Consider the following 18,398-nt stretch of genomic DNA (forward strand, 5'->3'; position numbering starts at 1 on the left):
TAATTGTCCCTAATAAAGATATAAAGTCTTCATTACTGGCCTTAGTAAGCCTAGAGTATGTTGGGGAGAGGTACAGTCCACCATTCAGGGTCCCTTTGAGGTATAAGCCCAAGGCTCCCCCAGACCCTTCATGACTGGTACAAAGTCAGCCTTTTATCTTTTCAGCACGTTTCTCACACCTCGGGAAGTGGACAGTATAAAGGGTTGGCGAAAAGAGGGAACTAAAAGGGGGAGGGAAAAAGACCGTGCAAAATTGGTTGAGGGCTGTGGGCCAAGACAGGGATGAATCCCAGCACTTAGTCCCAGTCTCCACTCCTAAGCTCCCCAAGGCAACAACGGGCTTGGGATTGGGGAGAGAAAGGAAGAGAGGGGGGGCGAGATAGGCAGAGAGAGAGAGAGAGAGAGAGAGAGAGTGAGAGTTAGTATGAGATGTAGAAGAGAGAGAAGAGTAGAGAGAGATGATTTTGGAGAGGGAAGAAGAGTGTGATGAGATGAGAGAGAGAGAGAGAAGAGTAGAGAGAGGAGACGCTAGTGGCACTAGGAGTGAAGAGAAAGTAGACGACGAGAGATATGAGAGAGATGACGAGAGAGAGAGAGAGGATTGCAGACGAGAGAGATGATTAGTGAGAGAGATTACAGAGAACGTAATGAGAAGAGAGAGAAAAAAGATGAGGAGAGAATAGCGAGGAGGAAGAGAGATGAAGAGACGAGAAGACGAGAGAGAGAGAGAGAAGAGAGAGAGAAGGAAAGAGAGAGAGAAGAGAGAGAGAAGGAGAGAGATTGGAAGGAATAGACGGATCAGGTAGAGAGAGATGAGATCCTTGTTTTTTTTTTGAGAGAGGGGAGAACAGAAAGACTAGACAGTAGAGCTAGAGAGAGACGACGAGAGAGCGAGAGAGAGAAGAGAGACGTAGAGAGGAGGAGAGAGTTAGAGAGAAGCAGAGAAGACAGACAGTAGAGAGACGATGAGATAGAAAGAGAGAGATTAGATGAGAGATAGACGAAGTATCAGGAGAGAGAGAGATGGGGAGAGAAGAGAGATGAGTAGAGAGATAGAGAATGAGATCGAACAAGAGAAGAGTAGGAGAGTAGAGAGAGAGAGACAGACAGACAGAGAGAGACAGACGAGAGAGATAGAGAGAGAGAGAGAGAGAGATAGAGAGATAGAGAGTTTTCTTGTACATGTGTATTTTGCTTTCTTTCTCGCTCTCTGTTTATTAGTTTATTTGCATATCTTCTTTTTTTTAGGGGGGGGGGGATACTAAAAGCATCTTTCTCTGTCTCTCACTGCTTGCCTAAACACCTATCCTTCCCGCCCTCTCATCTCGCTCTCTTTCTTTCCGCGATTAAATCCATGAAAACACTGTTTCTCCTTCTGTCCTTATTTATTTTTTGATTGTTTTTTTATCTATTCATATTTTCTTTCATTCTTTCATCAGCGACTTACACAATTGTCATTGGCTGCAATAGATTACTAGATATTGTTTCTCAGTTAAGAAACCCAAAGAAAATCATCTACTTTTAATCATCATCACATTTTTTTGTATCGAACCAAATAATATGTTTTATCTTCCTCAGGATTGCGTTATGCCTCTCAGTTGTTGTTGTCACTCACTACAACCCTGCCAACACACAACCCACAACAGTCCCAACCGCCACGCCCTCTGCAGCTACTCCTACAGTCACGCTTCGGGTTGGCAGTGATGGTGAGGCCAGCGATGATAGTGTAGGTGAGGCCTTTCGTGATGGTGATCATGATGGCACTGGCGATGATAGTGTAGGTGATGATGATGATGGTACTGGCGATGATAGTGTAGATGAGGCCTTTCGTGATGGTGATGATGACGATGATGGTACTGGCGATGATTATGATGATGGTGTTATTGACAGTGCGGGTATGGTATACACGCTCATTGATGAAAGTTTATTTGAAGACGATAACAATGATGATGATTACTTCGGCGATGAATATTACGACGACTATGACGATTTATATTTCGACGACGAGCATGAAGGTCAAGGCCATGATGACGACTCTCTCGACGACGAGGAGCCGCTTAGAACGCCCCTTAACTACACGCTCCCCGACGACCCTTACACCATCAATATGCCCAAGGAGATAGTCATGTCAGATGAGGAGATCAAGGAACTTATTGAGAAAAGTAGTCCTTCCATAGACGGAGCTGGTGATTATGGTGATTATTTTGATTACGATGATTATTCTGATTATGAGGATTATTCTGATTACGATGAGGATGATTTTGAAGACGAGGAGGGCGAGGAGGATGAGGCAAAAGACGAAGAGGGAAATAGCGATAGCGAGGCGAAGGGAGTGGAAAACGAAGTGACGAGGGTGGAAGGAGAAGAACAGCAAGCAGAAGAAGGAAAAGAAGAAGCCAACGAAGAGAACACGGACGACCACTTTCTCAGTTTCCAAGACTATAACGTCACTTTCCACAAGAACAATATCACCTTTTCAGACTATATCAGCCTCTACAATATCAGCTTGGAGGACTACAACATAAGCTTTGAGGAATATAACATCAGCTCAGATGGCTACCCCTTCGCCGACTACAACGTGACGCTCGTAGACTACGGCTCTGATCTCGAGGACTATCCTGTCTTCAACGTTACCCTCGAGGACTTCAACGCGACCTACGAGGAGTACGAGAACGGGACGATCTTCGACGTCACCTTTGTCTCCAACGAAGTGCTTGACAACATCACGAAGGACCACAGTGTAACAGACGGCGACGACGAGGGCGACGGTGACGGAGTCGAGGGGGAGATGATTTCCACCCCCGACAGCAGCGACGACGCTGGACGCCCGACGACGGAGTCCCCTCAGCCCTCCGCAGAGGTCGAACATCTCAGAAGTGAGAGAGAAGTTGCCATGGGCGCCTGGCCGCTCACCTCGGACGAGTACGAGCGGGTCTACGACACTCTTATCGCCTCCGGACTGCTAAGCAGAGAGGAGGAGGAAGAGGTAAGGGCCCTGGAGCGAATGCGGCGGTCGCTCGAGTCCCTTGGAGGCGTGGACGCCCTCAAGGGGAATGAACTGACGCACCACATAGCAAAGCGACAGCTGAATGGAAGCGAGGCCTGCGGCACCTTCAGCAGGCGTCGCAAAAGGGAGGCAGACGAGCCGCCCTCCTCCTTCCCTGCCTCTCCTTCCTCCTCCAGGAAGAGGCGCGGTATCTCTAATGTCGGCAAGCGACTGGAACAGGACAACGCGAGTTTTAAGCAGCTCTATAACCAGTACAAGATTATGTGCCGGTTCGTAGCCATGATGATCTTCGAAAAGTGATCGGACCCAAAAGGACCTGAGACTTCGCAAAAAAAAAAAGTTATCATAAAAGAGTAAATAATTTTGAGTGAATTCCAAAAATAGCAGATACTCTGCACTATTTTTGTAAAAAAAAAAAAAAGAATGTTCATGCAAAATAACATAATCATCTTTATATGTAATATATGTTCAAACACTCCATGTTCCCCAGAATTAATTTATTCGATGAAAATAATCTAAAGTGTATGATTGAATAAACTTGCGTGACAAGGATTTTTATCTTTCTTTGTATCTTTTTCTCATATCTGCATTGGATGATGAGTTCCAAGCATTGAATATTTAAATTGTAATCATTAGATAGTTAATACATATATCAAACAGTAATGTTCAGATTTTAGAATTAGATAATTATTGACCTAAAAGATCTCAAAACTCAATTTCTGATATGATATTTTCAGAAAGAAAAAAGAACTGAAAATTACGGCAAATTTCAGCGAAAGCAAATAATTACAAACACAAAATTATACAAACAACTGATAAACTTAAACGTGTTATATTTGTTTCGAGATCCTAGGTTTGCCCAATGTGTTTTTTTTCTCTCTCTTTTCATGAAATTTGTGAGTGAGTTTTGTAATAAAGATAGGATTATTTTTCCGTATCATTTTATTTTTCTCCCCTCCGCCTCTCCCGTACACGCATGCACGTACGCACGCGCAATGTCTATATAGACGAGAGAGAGAGAGAGAGAGAGAGAGAGAGAGAGAGAGAGAGAGAGAGAGAGAGAGAGAGAGAGAGAGAGAGAGAGAGAGAGAGAGAGAGAGAGAGAGAGAGAGAGAGAGAGAGAGAGAAAGAGAGAGAGAGAGAGGGGGGGGGGGGACCGATGCATGCACACATTGAATGATCAGAACTATTGTTCAAGCACACATGATTAAATAAATGTCCTCACGAAGTTGAACATTGAATGTGGGCCTGATATACGCGTGCACATACAAATAAGTCTAAACTATCGAGTACACTTTTAAATCCATAACAGATAACTTTAAAACGTGTTCAAATGAAACAAAAAATCTCCCTTACCCAAGCCGGCCTTAAAGCTGCCCTGACTCCGGGTCGCGCTGTGGTCATCAAAATATAAACAAACTGTCAGGCGGAGGCCGGTATCCTACAGGTGGCCCTCTCGAAGCAGCGTCAGAAATAGCTTTTTAGAAGGTCCAAAACCCGTTGTGCATCGTTAGAAAAGATGGCTAAAGGAGATATAGCTAGAACGCTGAGTAAAATAAGACTCAGAATGATGGTGCTGTGTCTCTTGGGCGTTGCACTGTCTGTCTATGCTCTTTACGTCGAGTTCCTGAAGGAAGCCGATGAAAATTACGAAGCCATGTGTGACATCAACTCTTACATCTCCTGCTCCAAAGTCTTCACTTCCAAGTAAGTTTTTTTTGAGGTCTGCACATCCCCATAATAATGATTTTGGCATTAATGTACTGCACCTGATGAATATTGTTAGTGTTTGTCTGCAGATATTCTTGCGATCGGATGGAGTCAGGGGATTAGGAAGATTTTGGGTTCATATTTCGATGTTTGTGGATTTCCCAGGAATGGCTGGATTAATAGGAACTTAACCTCAGAGGGGTGCAGTCACTTTGTAAACTTTACCAATACTTTCATTTATGGCTGTGGCTATGTTTACAGCATTGTAATGCGATGTCTCGACTATTTTTCCGCACTGCATGCACTGTGTCAGTTAAGTTACATGTTTTCCTGATGGCTCATTATCTACCAAGTGACAGCATCCAAAGCTCTACATAATCATCATTGGTTGGATCATATGTGTTTTATTATCTTTTATTTTTTTATGTAGGAAAATTAATTATAGCAAGTATCCTTAATTTGTAACAGTAAATTATGAGTGGTAAAATATACTAGAATTAAAACGTTAAGCATATGATATATCATATGATATGTGTAGACGTTTACACATGCACATACATACCAATATATTAACCCTGACCTCCATTGATCCCTAGATATGGCCGAGGCTTTGGCATTGTGGGTGAGTACCTTGGGAAGGACCACATCCTGAACCAGCCAAACAGCATCCCTGGCATCATGTTCTACATACTGATCCTTGCCCTTGGTAAGTGATGGTGGAGAAGGAAGAGTTTTATTAGGGTAATTTCATGCTTTTCATCTTTGTTTTCTTTAGGATTTTTTTCTTCTTCTTCCTCTTCTTTTTTGGCCCTTAAAATCAGGTTATAATTTATAAAGAAATAAACAATTATTTTTTCCTTTATTTTGTAAGCCTGTTGTGATTTCTTGTATTAATCTGAATTATTTGTGTACTAGTAGCACTACTTATTATATTACATGTAATACATAAAAGACTTAAAATAAATATATCTTCCGGTGTTATCCACATGCATTTACAGTACATTTCCATTGCAAATAAGGTGTAGAATATATAAAAAAAAGGATGAAGGATATCAGTGTCACTTATCAGAACCAGTGAGGCCAAAATTAATAAATACTGTAATAATGAAAATATATTTATCTCCTTTTCTTCACCCCCCTTCTCACCTCCCCTGAAGGTGAGATCAGGTCCCCAACAGCAGCAAAGATCCAGCGTGGCTTGGTCTTCACCTCCAACTTTATGAGTCTCTACCTAGCTTACCTCCTCTACTTCATCCTACATGACTTTTGCATTGTTTGTATCAGCACATACATTGTCAACTTCTTGTTAACCCTCTGTGCCTTCCACCGAGTATCTACACTTGGGAAACTGCCCAAGAGGAAAATGAAGTAGGCATATGGTGGGAAGCAACTTTGGTGAAGATAATTGTATTCTGTATTTTTGAACATTTTCTGATGGAACTTCTGTGATGAACTTAACATCTCTGCAAAAGACACATCCAAAGGAAAATCCTGCATATGAAAAAAAAGCAGTATTGCATAGTATCATCATCAGCTGCTTGCTTCACAATCTCTTACTTTTGTTATTAATTTTCTTTTATTTTTTGATTTCCACAGTGCATATAAACAAGAGGAATTTTATAATCTTGATGCATTCTGTTTATGTTATTGTTAAGAAAATTTGATAAAATGAATAAGTATATTCTTACAGCTTGAGAAGTGAGAAAGAGTGATGGAGTAGGCAAGACAAGGATTATCTTTGAAATGATGATAAAGTCAGTATTTAAAGAAAGGAATAATGCTTTTATCAGAAATTATAATAAACTATATAGTAGTTTGTCTTATTTGGTCCATTTGTGACTCTGGAAGCTTTTATGTCATAAGCTTGATAGATGGCAATATGTTGTGCAAATCAGACGAGAAGATAGCTCTTTGGCTTTATTTGTGTTGTTTTCAACTTGATTATTAGAGTGGATAATAAAAGATAATGTGATAACAATCTTAGGATAATGCTGTGTTTTTATTTTATTTATTTTTTTCTCTCTTTCTTCCTTTTCTAGCTTTTTTCAGTGTATGAGAAGATAGAGGGACTGATATAAATATTCAAGCTAGATATCCCCAAAATGATAGTTGGTTTACCTAAGATATTTCTTTAAAAATGTATGTAGAAAAGCTCTCTAATTCAGTTATTCAAAAAGGAGTGTCAATATGCAGTAAAAGCACAATCCCAATAGAAATAAAAGATTTTCTATCTTTCCACAACCTTGCATTTTCATTTTTAGATATTTTCCTCCTCTTTCCTATCTGAAATTATAATGATTTACACTGTATGTAAAGAAGAAATACGAGAGTTACTTAATATTACTCTATAAAAATTATCCTTGAAACATAAGCAATGTTTATGTATCAAAGTGGCTGATAGTTATCATTTTCTCCTCTTTCTTTTTCTTCTTTTTTAAAGCAGAGCTAAAATGTTTGTTATTGTTGTTACAGTAAAATATTCAAATATTCAAATGCTGAACAAAAGGTAGCATTAAGCATTTGACAGATAAACGACCTTCAGTTTTAGATATATTTATAGCAATCTCTGTGCCAGTGGTTCTTAACATTTTAACTACTTCACCCCCTGAGTTCTTTTGCAAAATTTCATTCCAGATTTTAAAGATAAAGTACAAATAGAACTCTGAACCTGTTTGCTCACAATGCACTAATGAAGAGAAGAGAAAAGAGAATGAAAGAAGAGAAGAGAGAGATGGGGGGGGGGGGAGAAAGGGAGAGGGAGAGGGAGGGAAGAGAGAAAGAGGGAAAGAAGAGAGGGAAGGAAGGAAGAGAGAGGGAGGGGAGGGAAGAGAGAGAGAGAGGGGAGAGAGAGAGAGAGAGAGATAGAGGGAGGGAGGGAGGGAAAAGAGAGAAGATAGAGGGAGGGAGGGAGGGAAAAGAAAGAGAGAGGGTGGGGGGGAAGGCTGTACTGTAGTGTAAGGGCTATCCCACACAGCATATACCCACATGCGTATCATCTAGGAAGCAGTCTCCTTGGTGAAGAATAACTTAGACCAAAGTCAGGCTGAAAACAGAGTGCATTCCACTCATTACCCTCTGCGCACCTTACTTGCTCCGCCCATAGCCTTGCTGACCTCACCTCTACAAGCAACCTTATCACTGCCATCTATGTGTCTGTTTCCCAATAAAGAAGTTAAACAGATACAGTTTTCCTTCTGGACCTGCCAGATAATATAGTGAACCTTCTATGTGAGAGAGAGATAGATAGATAGTGAGTGAGTGAGAGAGAGGGAGAGAAAGTGAGTGTGAGTGAGTGAGTGAGAGACAGAGACAGAGAGAGAGTGAGTGAGTGAGTGAGTGAGCATGTGAAATGAGAGAGAGAGAAATGAGAGACACAGACATTAGAGAAAGAGAAATGAGAGAAACAGATATTAGTGAGAGAAAAATAAGAGACAGAGAGATATATTAGAGAGGAAGAAAGAAACAGACAGGCAGACTGTGATGGACATATGAGACCATCAAGAGAGCGAGAGAGAATGGGGGGGGGGGGGGTAAGGCATAAAGAAAGAGAGAGGCAGTGAGAGAAACAAAGACAGAGAGACAAAGCAAGGGGTATCTAGAATGAGAGAGAGTATGAGAGAAAGGCATTGAGAGAGGGAGGGGGAAGAGGCATCAGAAGAAAAAGAGTGAGGTATCAAGTGAGTGAGTGAAAGTGTGAGGAAGAGATTTTTTTCTTATTAGGTCTATTATTTATACAGGAAAATGTGTGTGCAAAGGGCAACCATATTACTTTTATATTATTTATTTATTGAAAATGTTCTGCCACATCCACATCGAAGGTCATTAGTGGTGTATTCAAAATATAGTTATGTGGAAGCTTGGGGCCAAAGCCCCCAGGTAAGGACGTGCTAAATGACATCAAAGGTTATATGGCACTATGGTAAAGTAGAGTAGGGAAAAGGTTAGGAATAAGTTAATGATTAGATAAAGTCATAGGTTGAACAGTACTAGAGTATGGTATGGTAGTGAAAAGGGGGGGAGGGGGAATGATGGGATACAGTTTAAGGTAAAGGGGGAAGGAGTAAAAACAAAAAACGAGTTTAAGGATTAGGATAAGTGGACAGAACAAGGGATGAAGAAAGGGAAAAGGAAAGGAGGAGAAGAAAAGACCATGCAAAATTTGTTGAGGGCAAAGGCTGAGGGGTGGTCCCTTACATTGGGCTTCAGTTCCCATTTCCTACCCCGCCCCCCCCCACGACAAGAAGCAAGGGATTGGGGGGGGGGCATTACTTTTATTTTATGCATGACTCTTCACTTTAAGATGCAAGGTGTCAATTGTATTTCGGCTCATATATCAATATATATTAATCTTATATCTTAGGGACAAAACACAAAATACTGTAATTGTCTTCATTTTTCTTTTTTATATCCAAATATACTTCAGTTTACCCAGACCAAAGCACATGGACAAAAAGTACCATTACTGTTTTCCTTGGCCATATCATGTTTTGCGAGTGCCTGAAATCTCAACAAATATTTGTTTAAAATGTTCTTGTTCATCATGCAAATGTTGGAATACAAAGAAAGATGTGTAAATGAGACATCATTTTTGTATAAATTTTATTGACAGAAATATCAGTGTACATAAATCCTGCTTTCTTTCAAAACTCTGCCACACATCATGCATCATTGGCAATTCCTGTAGTATCTCTCCAAAAAAATGTCTTAATATTAGCTCTATATACATTTTTTCCAAACATTTGCTATAAATATATATAAATCCATGCAACTGGCTATGTGTCTACATGAAAATGATTTGGCATATCTGAATGTCTCCATCTCTGTGAACTGACATGCCAAGATGCCAAGACAAGACCCATGAACATAAAATAAAATAAAAAAAAAGTCCACACAACATTCCCCATACTTTTCCTTCTCCTCCTCATAAATATAATGTATCCATAAAAAATATATATTAGTATAATTCCTAATCTCTAATGGGCTACTCGGACTTTTCTTCCTCTTCGTCAACTAGGCCCACCACGGGCTTCTGTTTGACAGGAATGTGTGGAACTGCTCCCTTCTTCGAGTGCTTGCGGAGGTTGGCTTGTCTGCAAGGAGGAGGTTGTGCTTGTATTAGTTTGGTCTTCATGAGAGATGTGAGTTTTGATCTATATATCCTTCTTTTTTCATACCAAAGGAAATGTGAATAAATTGTTATAATTGCCAACCATTTAAGTTATTAGAGATTAAACTGGAAAAAAGCATAACTAGTTCAGTGAAATGTTAAAAAACAAATGCACACTCGTACACCCCCTTAAACACACACAAACACACCACCTCACTCACTCACTCTCTCTCTCTCTCCTCTCTCTCTCTCTCTCTCTCTCTCTCTCTCTCTCTCTCTCTCTCTCTCTCTCTCACATTCACATATACATATACATGCACATATACATGCACATACACATACACATACACATACACATACACATACACATACACATACACATACACTCACACTCACTCACTCACACTCACACACTTTCTCTCACTCACACACTTTCTTTCATCACACACTCTCTCACTCACACACTCTCTCACTCACACACACTCTCTCTCACACACACACACACACACTCACACTCACACACACACACACACACACACACACACACACACACACACACACACACACACACACTCTCTCTCTCTCTCTCTCTCTCTCTCTCTCTCTCTCTCTCTCTCTCTCTCTCTCTCTCTCTCTCTCTCTCTCTCTCTCTCTCTCAGTCACTCACTCTTTCACACCACACTATTCTTAACAAATGTCAAAATGAACTGCACTTGTTCATGCTTCACACTGGCCCCTGTTTGCCCTATGCTGGCACTTACCTAACAGCCTTGCTCTCCCTGATGATGGCATGCTCTTTCTTGGCATGGTAGATGTGGCCAGGCAAGTGCCTGTGCCGCTGGATCCTCTTCACCTCTGGGAATGAACTGTATTTCTTCTTCAGCTCCTCTGCATAGTTGATGGCTGACTGTTCTCTTTCACGCATCTGCAGAAGGAAAACAGATAAGAAAGGAGGAAGCAAGTGAGGATTTTAATAAGGAACAGGTCCTCATAATAAACTGCAAAAGAAGCAATAAGTTGAAAAAATAGGGAAAACAAAATAAGTAAATAGAAAAAGATATAGTAACCATATATGTGCACAACTAGGCAAAAAAAAAGTGTACATATAACATTTGTATGTAAAAAAATATAAAAATATTTATATGTAAAAAAAAAATTGTCATTCTAAAATAAAAATAAAAAAAAAAAGCACCAACCTTTAACAGCAAACAGAAATAATATATATGTTACTTACCACACCCATCTTCTCACTTGCAACTGCCTTCCATAGCCTCACATTGTGATCAGAGGAGCCTGAGAGGACATACTTGTTGTCAGCTGTCCACAAAACACAATTAACCTTGAACATGCGCTTGGTGTGGTACACATCTCTACACTTTCCCTGAAAGCAATAATTGTTAATTACTGTAAGGAAAAATACAGGTTTATTTTGCTTATATAATTTACAAGAAAATTTGTCTCAAATCCTAAAACAATGATTTACCTACCAGTACTTAGAAGATATCTCCAATACATAACCCCCTCCAAACAATATATGAAGTACATATACAGTGTACAACATTAAAAACCTACAGCTCTCTCAGTCAACTTACTTCTTCTGTTGAGAATATTCTGATGGATCTGTCATAACTTCCTGAGACAAACTCCTTGCCAGTGGGAGAGTAATAGACATCAGTGACTGCTGACGTGTGGCCTTCGTGCAAGCCTACTATACGGTGCTTGTTGTTCATGTTTCTAATGTCGAAGGAATAACAACTAGAAAAAAATAAATAAAATTTGTATATAACGTTGTATGTAAGCTGTTAAGATGTGCAACATCTGGAATATTCTTTGCAACCAAATATACAAATTCTGTACAATGATTTATAAACACGTCTATACCTGAAGTACTAAGTTACGTTAGAAGAGAAAGATTCTGATAAAAAATTATAGAAATCATTTAATCAATCTTGAAAAGAAAATAAGGCAAATAAGGCAAAAAAAAGAGACAGAGCAAAGGAGAAAAAGAATAGAAGGCACATGAACAAGGAATCAAAAGAAAGTGGGAGAAGAAGAGGAGAAAGAGAAGGCAGTAATGGAAAGAAGAAGAGAAGGAACTAAGGAATAAGGAGAAAGCAGAGAAAGTGAACACAAAAAGCCTCTTTCTCTCACTCCACTCACTTGTAATCCTCGCTGGCTGCCGTTAAGATGAAAGCCTCCATGGGATTCCATGCAAGCGCATTCACTCTCATATTCATCCCTAGCTTCTTCACCTCCTTGCTTCTTGTGTCGTAAAGGATGATGTTGTTTGCTTGGTCACTGGAAGCTATCAAATTATGTGTTGAGTGAAAAGACAAAAAAAATATACATATATGTGATAATAACTTCATGAAACCGGGTTAGCAAGAATAAGTGAAATATCCACTATGTCTTTTTGGTTTATTAATTGTCTGTAAACATAGATGGCTCCATAAGTGATTAATCTCCAAGGCATCAATTACTAGTTCTACCTGTCTCACCCGTTTTCTCTTTTCCTTGATTTTCAGAAGAATAAAATTTTACTGTTGTTAGTATTATTAATAAAATTATAATTATCATAATGTCAATAATAATAATAATAATAATAATAATAATAATAATAATAGTAGTAATAGTAATAGTAATAGTAATAGTAATAGTAATAGTAACAACAGACAGTAAGTAACATAATAACATATGAAAGTAAAGAATAGTTAATAGAATAGTAATGTTAGTAATAGGAAATAGTAATAGAATAGACTATAATAATTATGATACATAATAAAATATATAATAGTAATAATATACTAAGTGATAGTATAGTCATAGTAATAGAAAATAATGTAAATAATATAAATAATAAGAATATGTCAATAAATAGTAATAAGTTATAATATCATACTATTAATAATATAATTAAGTAATAATGACTAATATATATAATCAATAAGATAAACTAATATAAAGTTGTAATAGTAATAGTTGAAATGAATGATAATGATAGGATAATGTACAAATACATATGATAATGTGATAGGTGAATGATAATGATAATATGATAATGATAATGATAATGATAATGATAACAACAGCAATAATAACATTAATAACATTGGAAAAAAAATTGAAAAAAGCTCAAGGAAAGAGGAAATCAGGTGAAGCCACATAGACGTCTTAATTTGCTCCTAAGGGAAAAGTAGTTGTGGAGCTATCTATCCTGGGTGCACTTCTTGAGTGTGCTGAGCCACCCAGATTCCCAGATGTAGAAAAGGTATAAATGAGAAAGATAATGTCACATACAAGTAATTTAAGTTTCATTCATACCTTTTCTACACTTGTCAACTTGACTATGATTCAAATTCACCAGTCAAGTACAACTATATCAAATTTGGTAAATGCAGACATATGGGTTGACCAAAGATTAATGTGGGCAGTTTACACAAATACTATAATCAACTGTGCATGGCTTGCGCATATAAATTATTTTGTTTGTATCGATAAGTGAGTGATATAATGAGCTTTGAAAATAGGTAAGTACATTAGTCTGATTTTTATAAAAAGTAAACGTTTTTCCATAAAAAAAATAATGCCAAGGAGAAATCTAGCTTATTAGATTTTTCTCTGTCAAGTGTTCTTATGAATATTAATCAAACCAGGCACATAGGCCTAATGTCAATACTGTTTTATCTATAGTAAACATTCCTTTAAGACTAGCCTAGGCTGTTATTTTTGGTTGAATTTCCTACAGTAAATTCAAATAAAAGAAATCCAATAACATCAACTATTTTTATCATTTTAACCAGAGAAACTTGCAAACCAGTTATATCATAAAGTAAGGTGTACCATAGAATTTATCACTAACATGATATTCTGCTTTTTATGCTGATATTTCAACCATCATGTATCTGAATTGGCCCAACATTTAAGATGAGTAACATAACAAGAATAAAAGGGACCATTTCCAAAGTGGGAAGGAATACTAGACAATAACATCATCAAAAACTATTTGATCCCTTTTTTTTCTTCTTCTTCTCTCTCTTTATTGCGTACTAACCCTCAGTTCCTGATGACAATCCTGAAGTTCTCAAGGTAGTAATTCTGTTCCCCATGATCTGAACCTGCCAAAAGGTGACTGTCCCTCAAAAATAGAACATAGACATAGATTCCTCTGCTTCCTATTCTTTTTCCCATTCTCTGGACCTTCTCTTCTTTTCTAGATTTTACCTTCCTCCCTCTTCTTTTCTTCCTTTCCAAATTCCTCAGCCTCCTTTTCTTTGTCTTCTCTTTTCATATGCAACCTTCTCTCCTTTTACCTTATTTATCTGACTTCTCTTCCACTCTACTATTGCTTTCTCTTTTCTTCCTTTTCCTCTTTTACTTTCTCTTTTATCCTATGGCCCCGAGGATAATTAGCATTATATTTCAGAAGTTGTGGAAAAGTCATCCACATATAAAATTATAACAACTCCTTTTAAATTTCCAGCAAAATAATATGTAAAAAAAGGTGTTACAAACAAAGAGGAAGGTTTTAAAAACTTTGATATACATCTGACAAATTGTGCCCAATTCCACAGCCTTTGCTAATTATATTTTAAAATTGGTTAGAGAATGAAAGTTGAGACATACATTATGTGAAAATCAATCATTATTTCTTGATTTTTTTAAGGCTTCCCACTACCCTTGATTAGGTACCTATAATAATTCTGTCTCAAACACTACAAAACAAATATCATATTAAAAAGAAAAATGACATTCTCATTTTTTTGTTAATTTTGTCTGTCAAGTTACTGCACATCCAGGAAGAAGAAAGAGAGAGAGAAAGAGGGAGAGGGAGGGAGGGAGGGAGGGAGGGAGGGAGGGAGGGAGGGAGGGAGGGAGAGAGGGAGAGAGGGAGAGAGGGAGAGAGGGAGAGAGAGAGAGAGAGAGAGAGAGAGAGAGAGAGAGAGAGAGAGAGAGAGAGAGAGAGAGACAGAGAGAGACAGACAGACAGACAGACAGACAGACAGACAGACAGACAGACAGACAGAGAGAGAGAGACAGACAGAGAGAGAAACAGACAGACAGACAGACAGACAGACAGACAGACAGAGACCTTCCTTTCTCTCTGTAGGATAGTCTTTTTAAGCATTATACTGTATGTTCTGTTATATGGTAATATCTGAGTGCACTGGTTAATAATGAGTAAGGTTTAACTATACTGGCAAAGATACCTTGAACACTAATTAAACAACAATATGTATACTGTGTTTTCATCCCATTCTTCTTACCAAACAATGAGGTCTCAATGTCATTGAACTTGACGCAGACCACACTGGCATTACTGCCATGGGCTCCTGTGTTCCAATCATACGAAAATTTGGGGGCCTTCATGCTAGCATCCCACAGCAAGACCCTTTCTCCACATGTGATGAACTCATTGTTGTATCGGTGGTGTGAAATGCCCATGATGACTGTCTGGAAGAGAAAATGCAGGCATTATACATATTAAAAAGGTAAATAAAGCATTATATATATTATAAACATCTAAATACTCTGTGATACACAAATAAATTAAAAAGTATATGAATATGATAAAATTATGTTCAAACTGAATACAAATACTATTCCCAGGTACCCTCCCAATTTGCATTGTATCTTAAAGTTGGCTTTACACTAGACACTTTGCCATCAGTATCACCAACAAGTCGTCATGTAGAATAATAAATTTTTTGACAAGTTGCTGGAGTCAGCAGTATTGTTGGTCAAGCCATTACTGTGCTCTCCTATCTAATTCATGCTTTAGCTGCATACATGTGTTAAAAGATAAGTTTGTGAGTCAGGATATATGTTGGAATGTAAGAAAATAAGTGAAAATATTGCATATTTACTGGAATACAAATTGTGCAACACTTCAGACTACCACGTAGCCCAATAATTAGTTAATTTGGCTACATTATCAAGGTTCTAAGTTCTGTATATATAAAAAAAACTAAAATAGCTTTGACCAATTTAGCAACTAGATGTTCTGTTCACACTAACTAGTTGATAACCATGTCTAACTGGGAAAAATACACTACAGCCCTCTCTAAGACTGATGCCCTATGCACACACTTTTAAATACCCTAACTTACTTCACTCATCCAGGTGTCAACGGGTAAATCAGAGTTCTCCAGTGTCTTCTCTAGTGACCAGCGCTTTATGGTCTTGTCGTTGCCCACTGTGAAGAACGAGCCCCCATCTGGTGCTGTTACAATGGCCCCAAGATGGCCATTGTGGGCCTGGACAGACCACTTTGACTTCTTTTGAGGGAGGTCCCACAGCATCAACTGCAGAATGAAAAAGAAGAGATTTGGTTTCTGATATTTGACAACATGCATCACTGCACTCTGAACCATGTTGTACTTCACTCCCCTGGGAAATGATATACAAATGCAGAACAAAAGTAGATAAACAAATGGAAACACACACACACATGGCCATCCTAATCCACTTCTTACCTCGCCTTCAACTGTGCCAGTGAACACAGACGACAGCTGGGATGGGTGCCGACACATGGCACTCAAGGCATCAGAGTGCGTCAGGCTGCTCACAAAGGGCTTAGCAAACACACGCTCCAATTTGACAGCATTGAGAGCAAGCTTATACTCTCGTGCAGCTTCAAAAGGATGAAGGGTTGGGTCGTAGTTTCTCTGCACTGTGGAAGCAGTAAGGGGTAGATGATAACAATAAGTAAAGATAACCAGACATAGACAAATAGGTATAGAAAAAAAGAATGTATCAATAACAAAAAGAAAAAAATAAAGTAATTTGATGCTCAAGAAAAGAATATCACCCCATTGAAACCCCCTGTGTGAGAAAGGTCTAGCATACATGCCATGTCCACTATAATTTTATTTCATTAATTTTATTTACATATACATGGCTCCACAAGTCCTTAGTCATAAAGCAGTCAATTACTAGTCCTACCTGTCTCACTCACTTACCCTTTTCCTTGAGTTTCAGGAAGATTCTTTTATAATCATATTTCAAATAGTATTATTAATTAATAAGACTGACTTATTGATAGCTGAGTATTTGAGGAGCCAATTGTGCTACTTTTTCACAATGGATAGTATATGTATTCATGGTCTGTGGGTCAACTGACCCTTTATACATTTCTACCTTTGCTTGCACAGCATTTGGTATTTGAGCCTTTGGTATTTGTACTACCCAATGATATTTTCAATAAAAAAAGTAAAACAAACCAGTGAACCTGAAAAGATTCAGACTGTCATTTAAACACAAGGTTGGTCCTTTGCCAAATGTAAACTTCTGGCTGGATCATTATCCCCTGAAGTCCTATTCGCCATCATGGCCAACTGCAGAAAATTTACACAGTTCTATTTGTCCCAATTGTGGAAGGCCTGTCACAAGCTGGCAGGATTTTCCTACAGTTTTATCATTATGAATGAGATATACTGTATGTAGTGCCTATATATGTATCTGGTATTGCCAGGCAAGTTTCCTTTACCACACTATGATATCACCCCCTCATATCCTAATCCCCACTGTACACCCTCCTCTGCCTGAGCCAATCACACTGTCATGCTTTCTGTCTCTGACTTTGTGTGAATAAAACAGAGTAAGTGTGAAGTAGTAATTCTGGTGCTGTATGGCTGCACAGAGTTATCTCTTCGTATATCATGGTCTTTTTACTATCTATACATTTACTTACTTATAACTAGATCTAAATACACATTTTACTGTTTAACTGATTAAGAAATTATTTCATGTGTGTTTTATTTACATATTCATAAGCAGTCTATCCCCATATGCAAGGAGTATCTGTGATACTATGATAACACCCATTGTATTTGATTAATGAAAATGAAATATACATTTTTTAATGCATAAACTGCCTGCAACCAATACTGCCTTAGTGAAACGAAAAATCATTCCTTTTTGCAGATGGGGGAAGGTCTATAGTTTATAATGCTTAGCCAACTTACAAAGGGATCCCCCAGCACCACACCAAAGCACACATTAGTGTGCCGAGTCAGATGCTTGAGTGAAAAATTAGATGTACAGGAAACCTAGAATTACCCTGCTCTCTATGAACTTGGCTGCAGCACAAACAATTATTCATATAATGCAATAAAGGAGTTTTTAAGCCTGTCCATCAAACGATTAGCACACAATATCTACAGCGGGCTCAAATATGCACATAGAAAAACATCAGATACCTGTTTGGAAATCTTCTAAGAGCAACATTCCTGATATGCATCACTTTTTTCTACTGCATTTGAATCTTAGAAATTTGTATTAAAATAATGTTTATCTGGCTCATTGCAATACTGTCCTACATAAAAGTTGTCTACAAACTAGCTGAAAATAATAAGCAGCTTCAAACTTCTATTTGGGAGTTAATCTTTCTATTATGGGTGTTCTACACTAGGGCAAATTAAAGGTGAGATTCTTGTAGAGGACTAACAGTTGCAATCAGGAGAAGAAATCATTTGCAGACATGAATGGTAAAACTACATATTAAGGAAAAAAAATCACAGAAAGCACAGCTTGGAGATAAAGTCCTCTCAGTCCGCCCAAGTCTCAGCTCTATCT

The 18,398-nt window shown here is 38.3% G+C and overlaps 3 protein-coding genes across 3 annotated transcripts in view; 2 read left to right on the top strand and 1 right to left on the bottom strand.

Annotated features, from left to right (window-relative positions):
* Window positions 1-1,540: 1,540 nt before the first annotated feature.
* LOC119577041 (protein PFC0760c-like) lies at window positions 1,541-3,559 on the top strand. The gene is made up of 2 exons (XM_037924714.1): window positions 1,541-1,796; window positions 1,854-3,559. Exon 2 carries the CDS (start codon window positions 1,898-1,900, stop codon window positions 3,305-3,307), a length of 1,410 nt encoding a protein of 469 aa, XP_037780642.1. The 5' UTR covers window positions 1,541-1,796; window positions 1,854-1,897; the 3' UTR covers window positions 3,308-3,559.
* A 685-nt stretch (window positions 3,560-4,244) lies between these two features.
* On the top strand, window positions 4,245-6,958 carry LOC119577042 (vitamin K epoxide reductase complex subunit 1-like). The gene is made up of 3 exons (XM_037924715.1): window positions 4,245-4,714; window positions 5,314-5,423; window positions 5,875-6,958. Exons 1-3 carry the CDS (start codon window positions 4,527-4,529, stop codon window positions 6,087-6,089), a joined length of 513 nt encoding a protein of 170 aa, XP_037780643.1. The 5' UTR covers window positions 4,245-4,526; the 3' UTR covers window positions 6,090-6,958.
* A 2,344-nt stretch (window positions 6,959-9,302) lies between these two features.
* LOC119577043 (DDB1- and CUL4-associated factor 13-like) overlaps window positions 9,303-18,398 on the bottom strand; it is a 10,032-nt gene continuing 936 nt past the window's right edge. Inside the window, exons 2-9 of the mRNA XM_037924716.1 lie at window positions 16,298-16,494; window positions 15,932-16,126; window positions 15,089-15,275; window positions 11,985-12,129; window positions 11,417-11,579; window positions 11,059-11,205; window positions 10,586-10,749; window positions 9,303-9,807 (exon numbers count right to left, since the gene is read on the bottom strand). Coding sequence (XP_037780644.1) covers window positions 9,699-9,807; window positions 10,586-10,749; window positions 11,059-11,205; window positions 11,417-11,579; window positions 11,985-12,129; window positions 15,089-15,275; window positions 15,932-16,126; window positions 16,298-16,494 — 1,307 coding nt within the window. The 3' untranslated portion in view covers window positions 9,303-9,698. The remainder of the gene's footprint in view (window positions 9,808-10,585; window positions 10,750-11,058; window positions 11,206-11,416; window positions 11,580-11,984; window positions 12,130-15,088; window positions 15,276-15,931; window positions 16,127-16,297; window positions 16,495-18,398) is intronic.

This window comes from Penaeus monodon, chromosome 9 (assembly GCF_015228065.2).
Source record: "Penaeus monodon isolate SGIC_2016 chromosome 9, NSTDA_Pmon_1, whole genome shotgun sequence".
Classification (NCBI taxonomy): Eukaryota; Metazoa; Arthropoda; class Malacostraca; order Decapoda; family Penaeidae; genus Penaeus; species Penaeus monodon.

What these genes read in the sequence shown, in the direction of transcription:
- LOC119577042 (XM_037924715.1), top strand. Translation starts at nt 4,527, where the DNA reads ATGGCTAAAGGAGATATAGCTAGAACGCTGAGTAAAATAAGACTCAGA. An exon ending in TCCAAAGTCTTCACTTCCAA is followed by an intron (nt 4,715 to 5,313) that starts GTAAGTTTTTTT and finishes ATTGATCCCTAG; the next exon opens with ATATGGCCGAGGCTTTGGCA. An exon ending in CATACTGATCCTTGCCCTTG is followed by an intron (nt 5,424 to 5,874) that starts GTAAGTGATGGT and finishes CCTCCCCTGAAG; the next exon opens with GTGAGATCAGGTCCCCAACA.
- LOC119577041 (XM_037924714.1), top strand. Translation starts at nt 1,898, where the DNA reads ATGGTATACACGCTCATTGATGAAAGTTTATTTGAAGACGATAACAAT.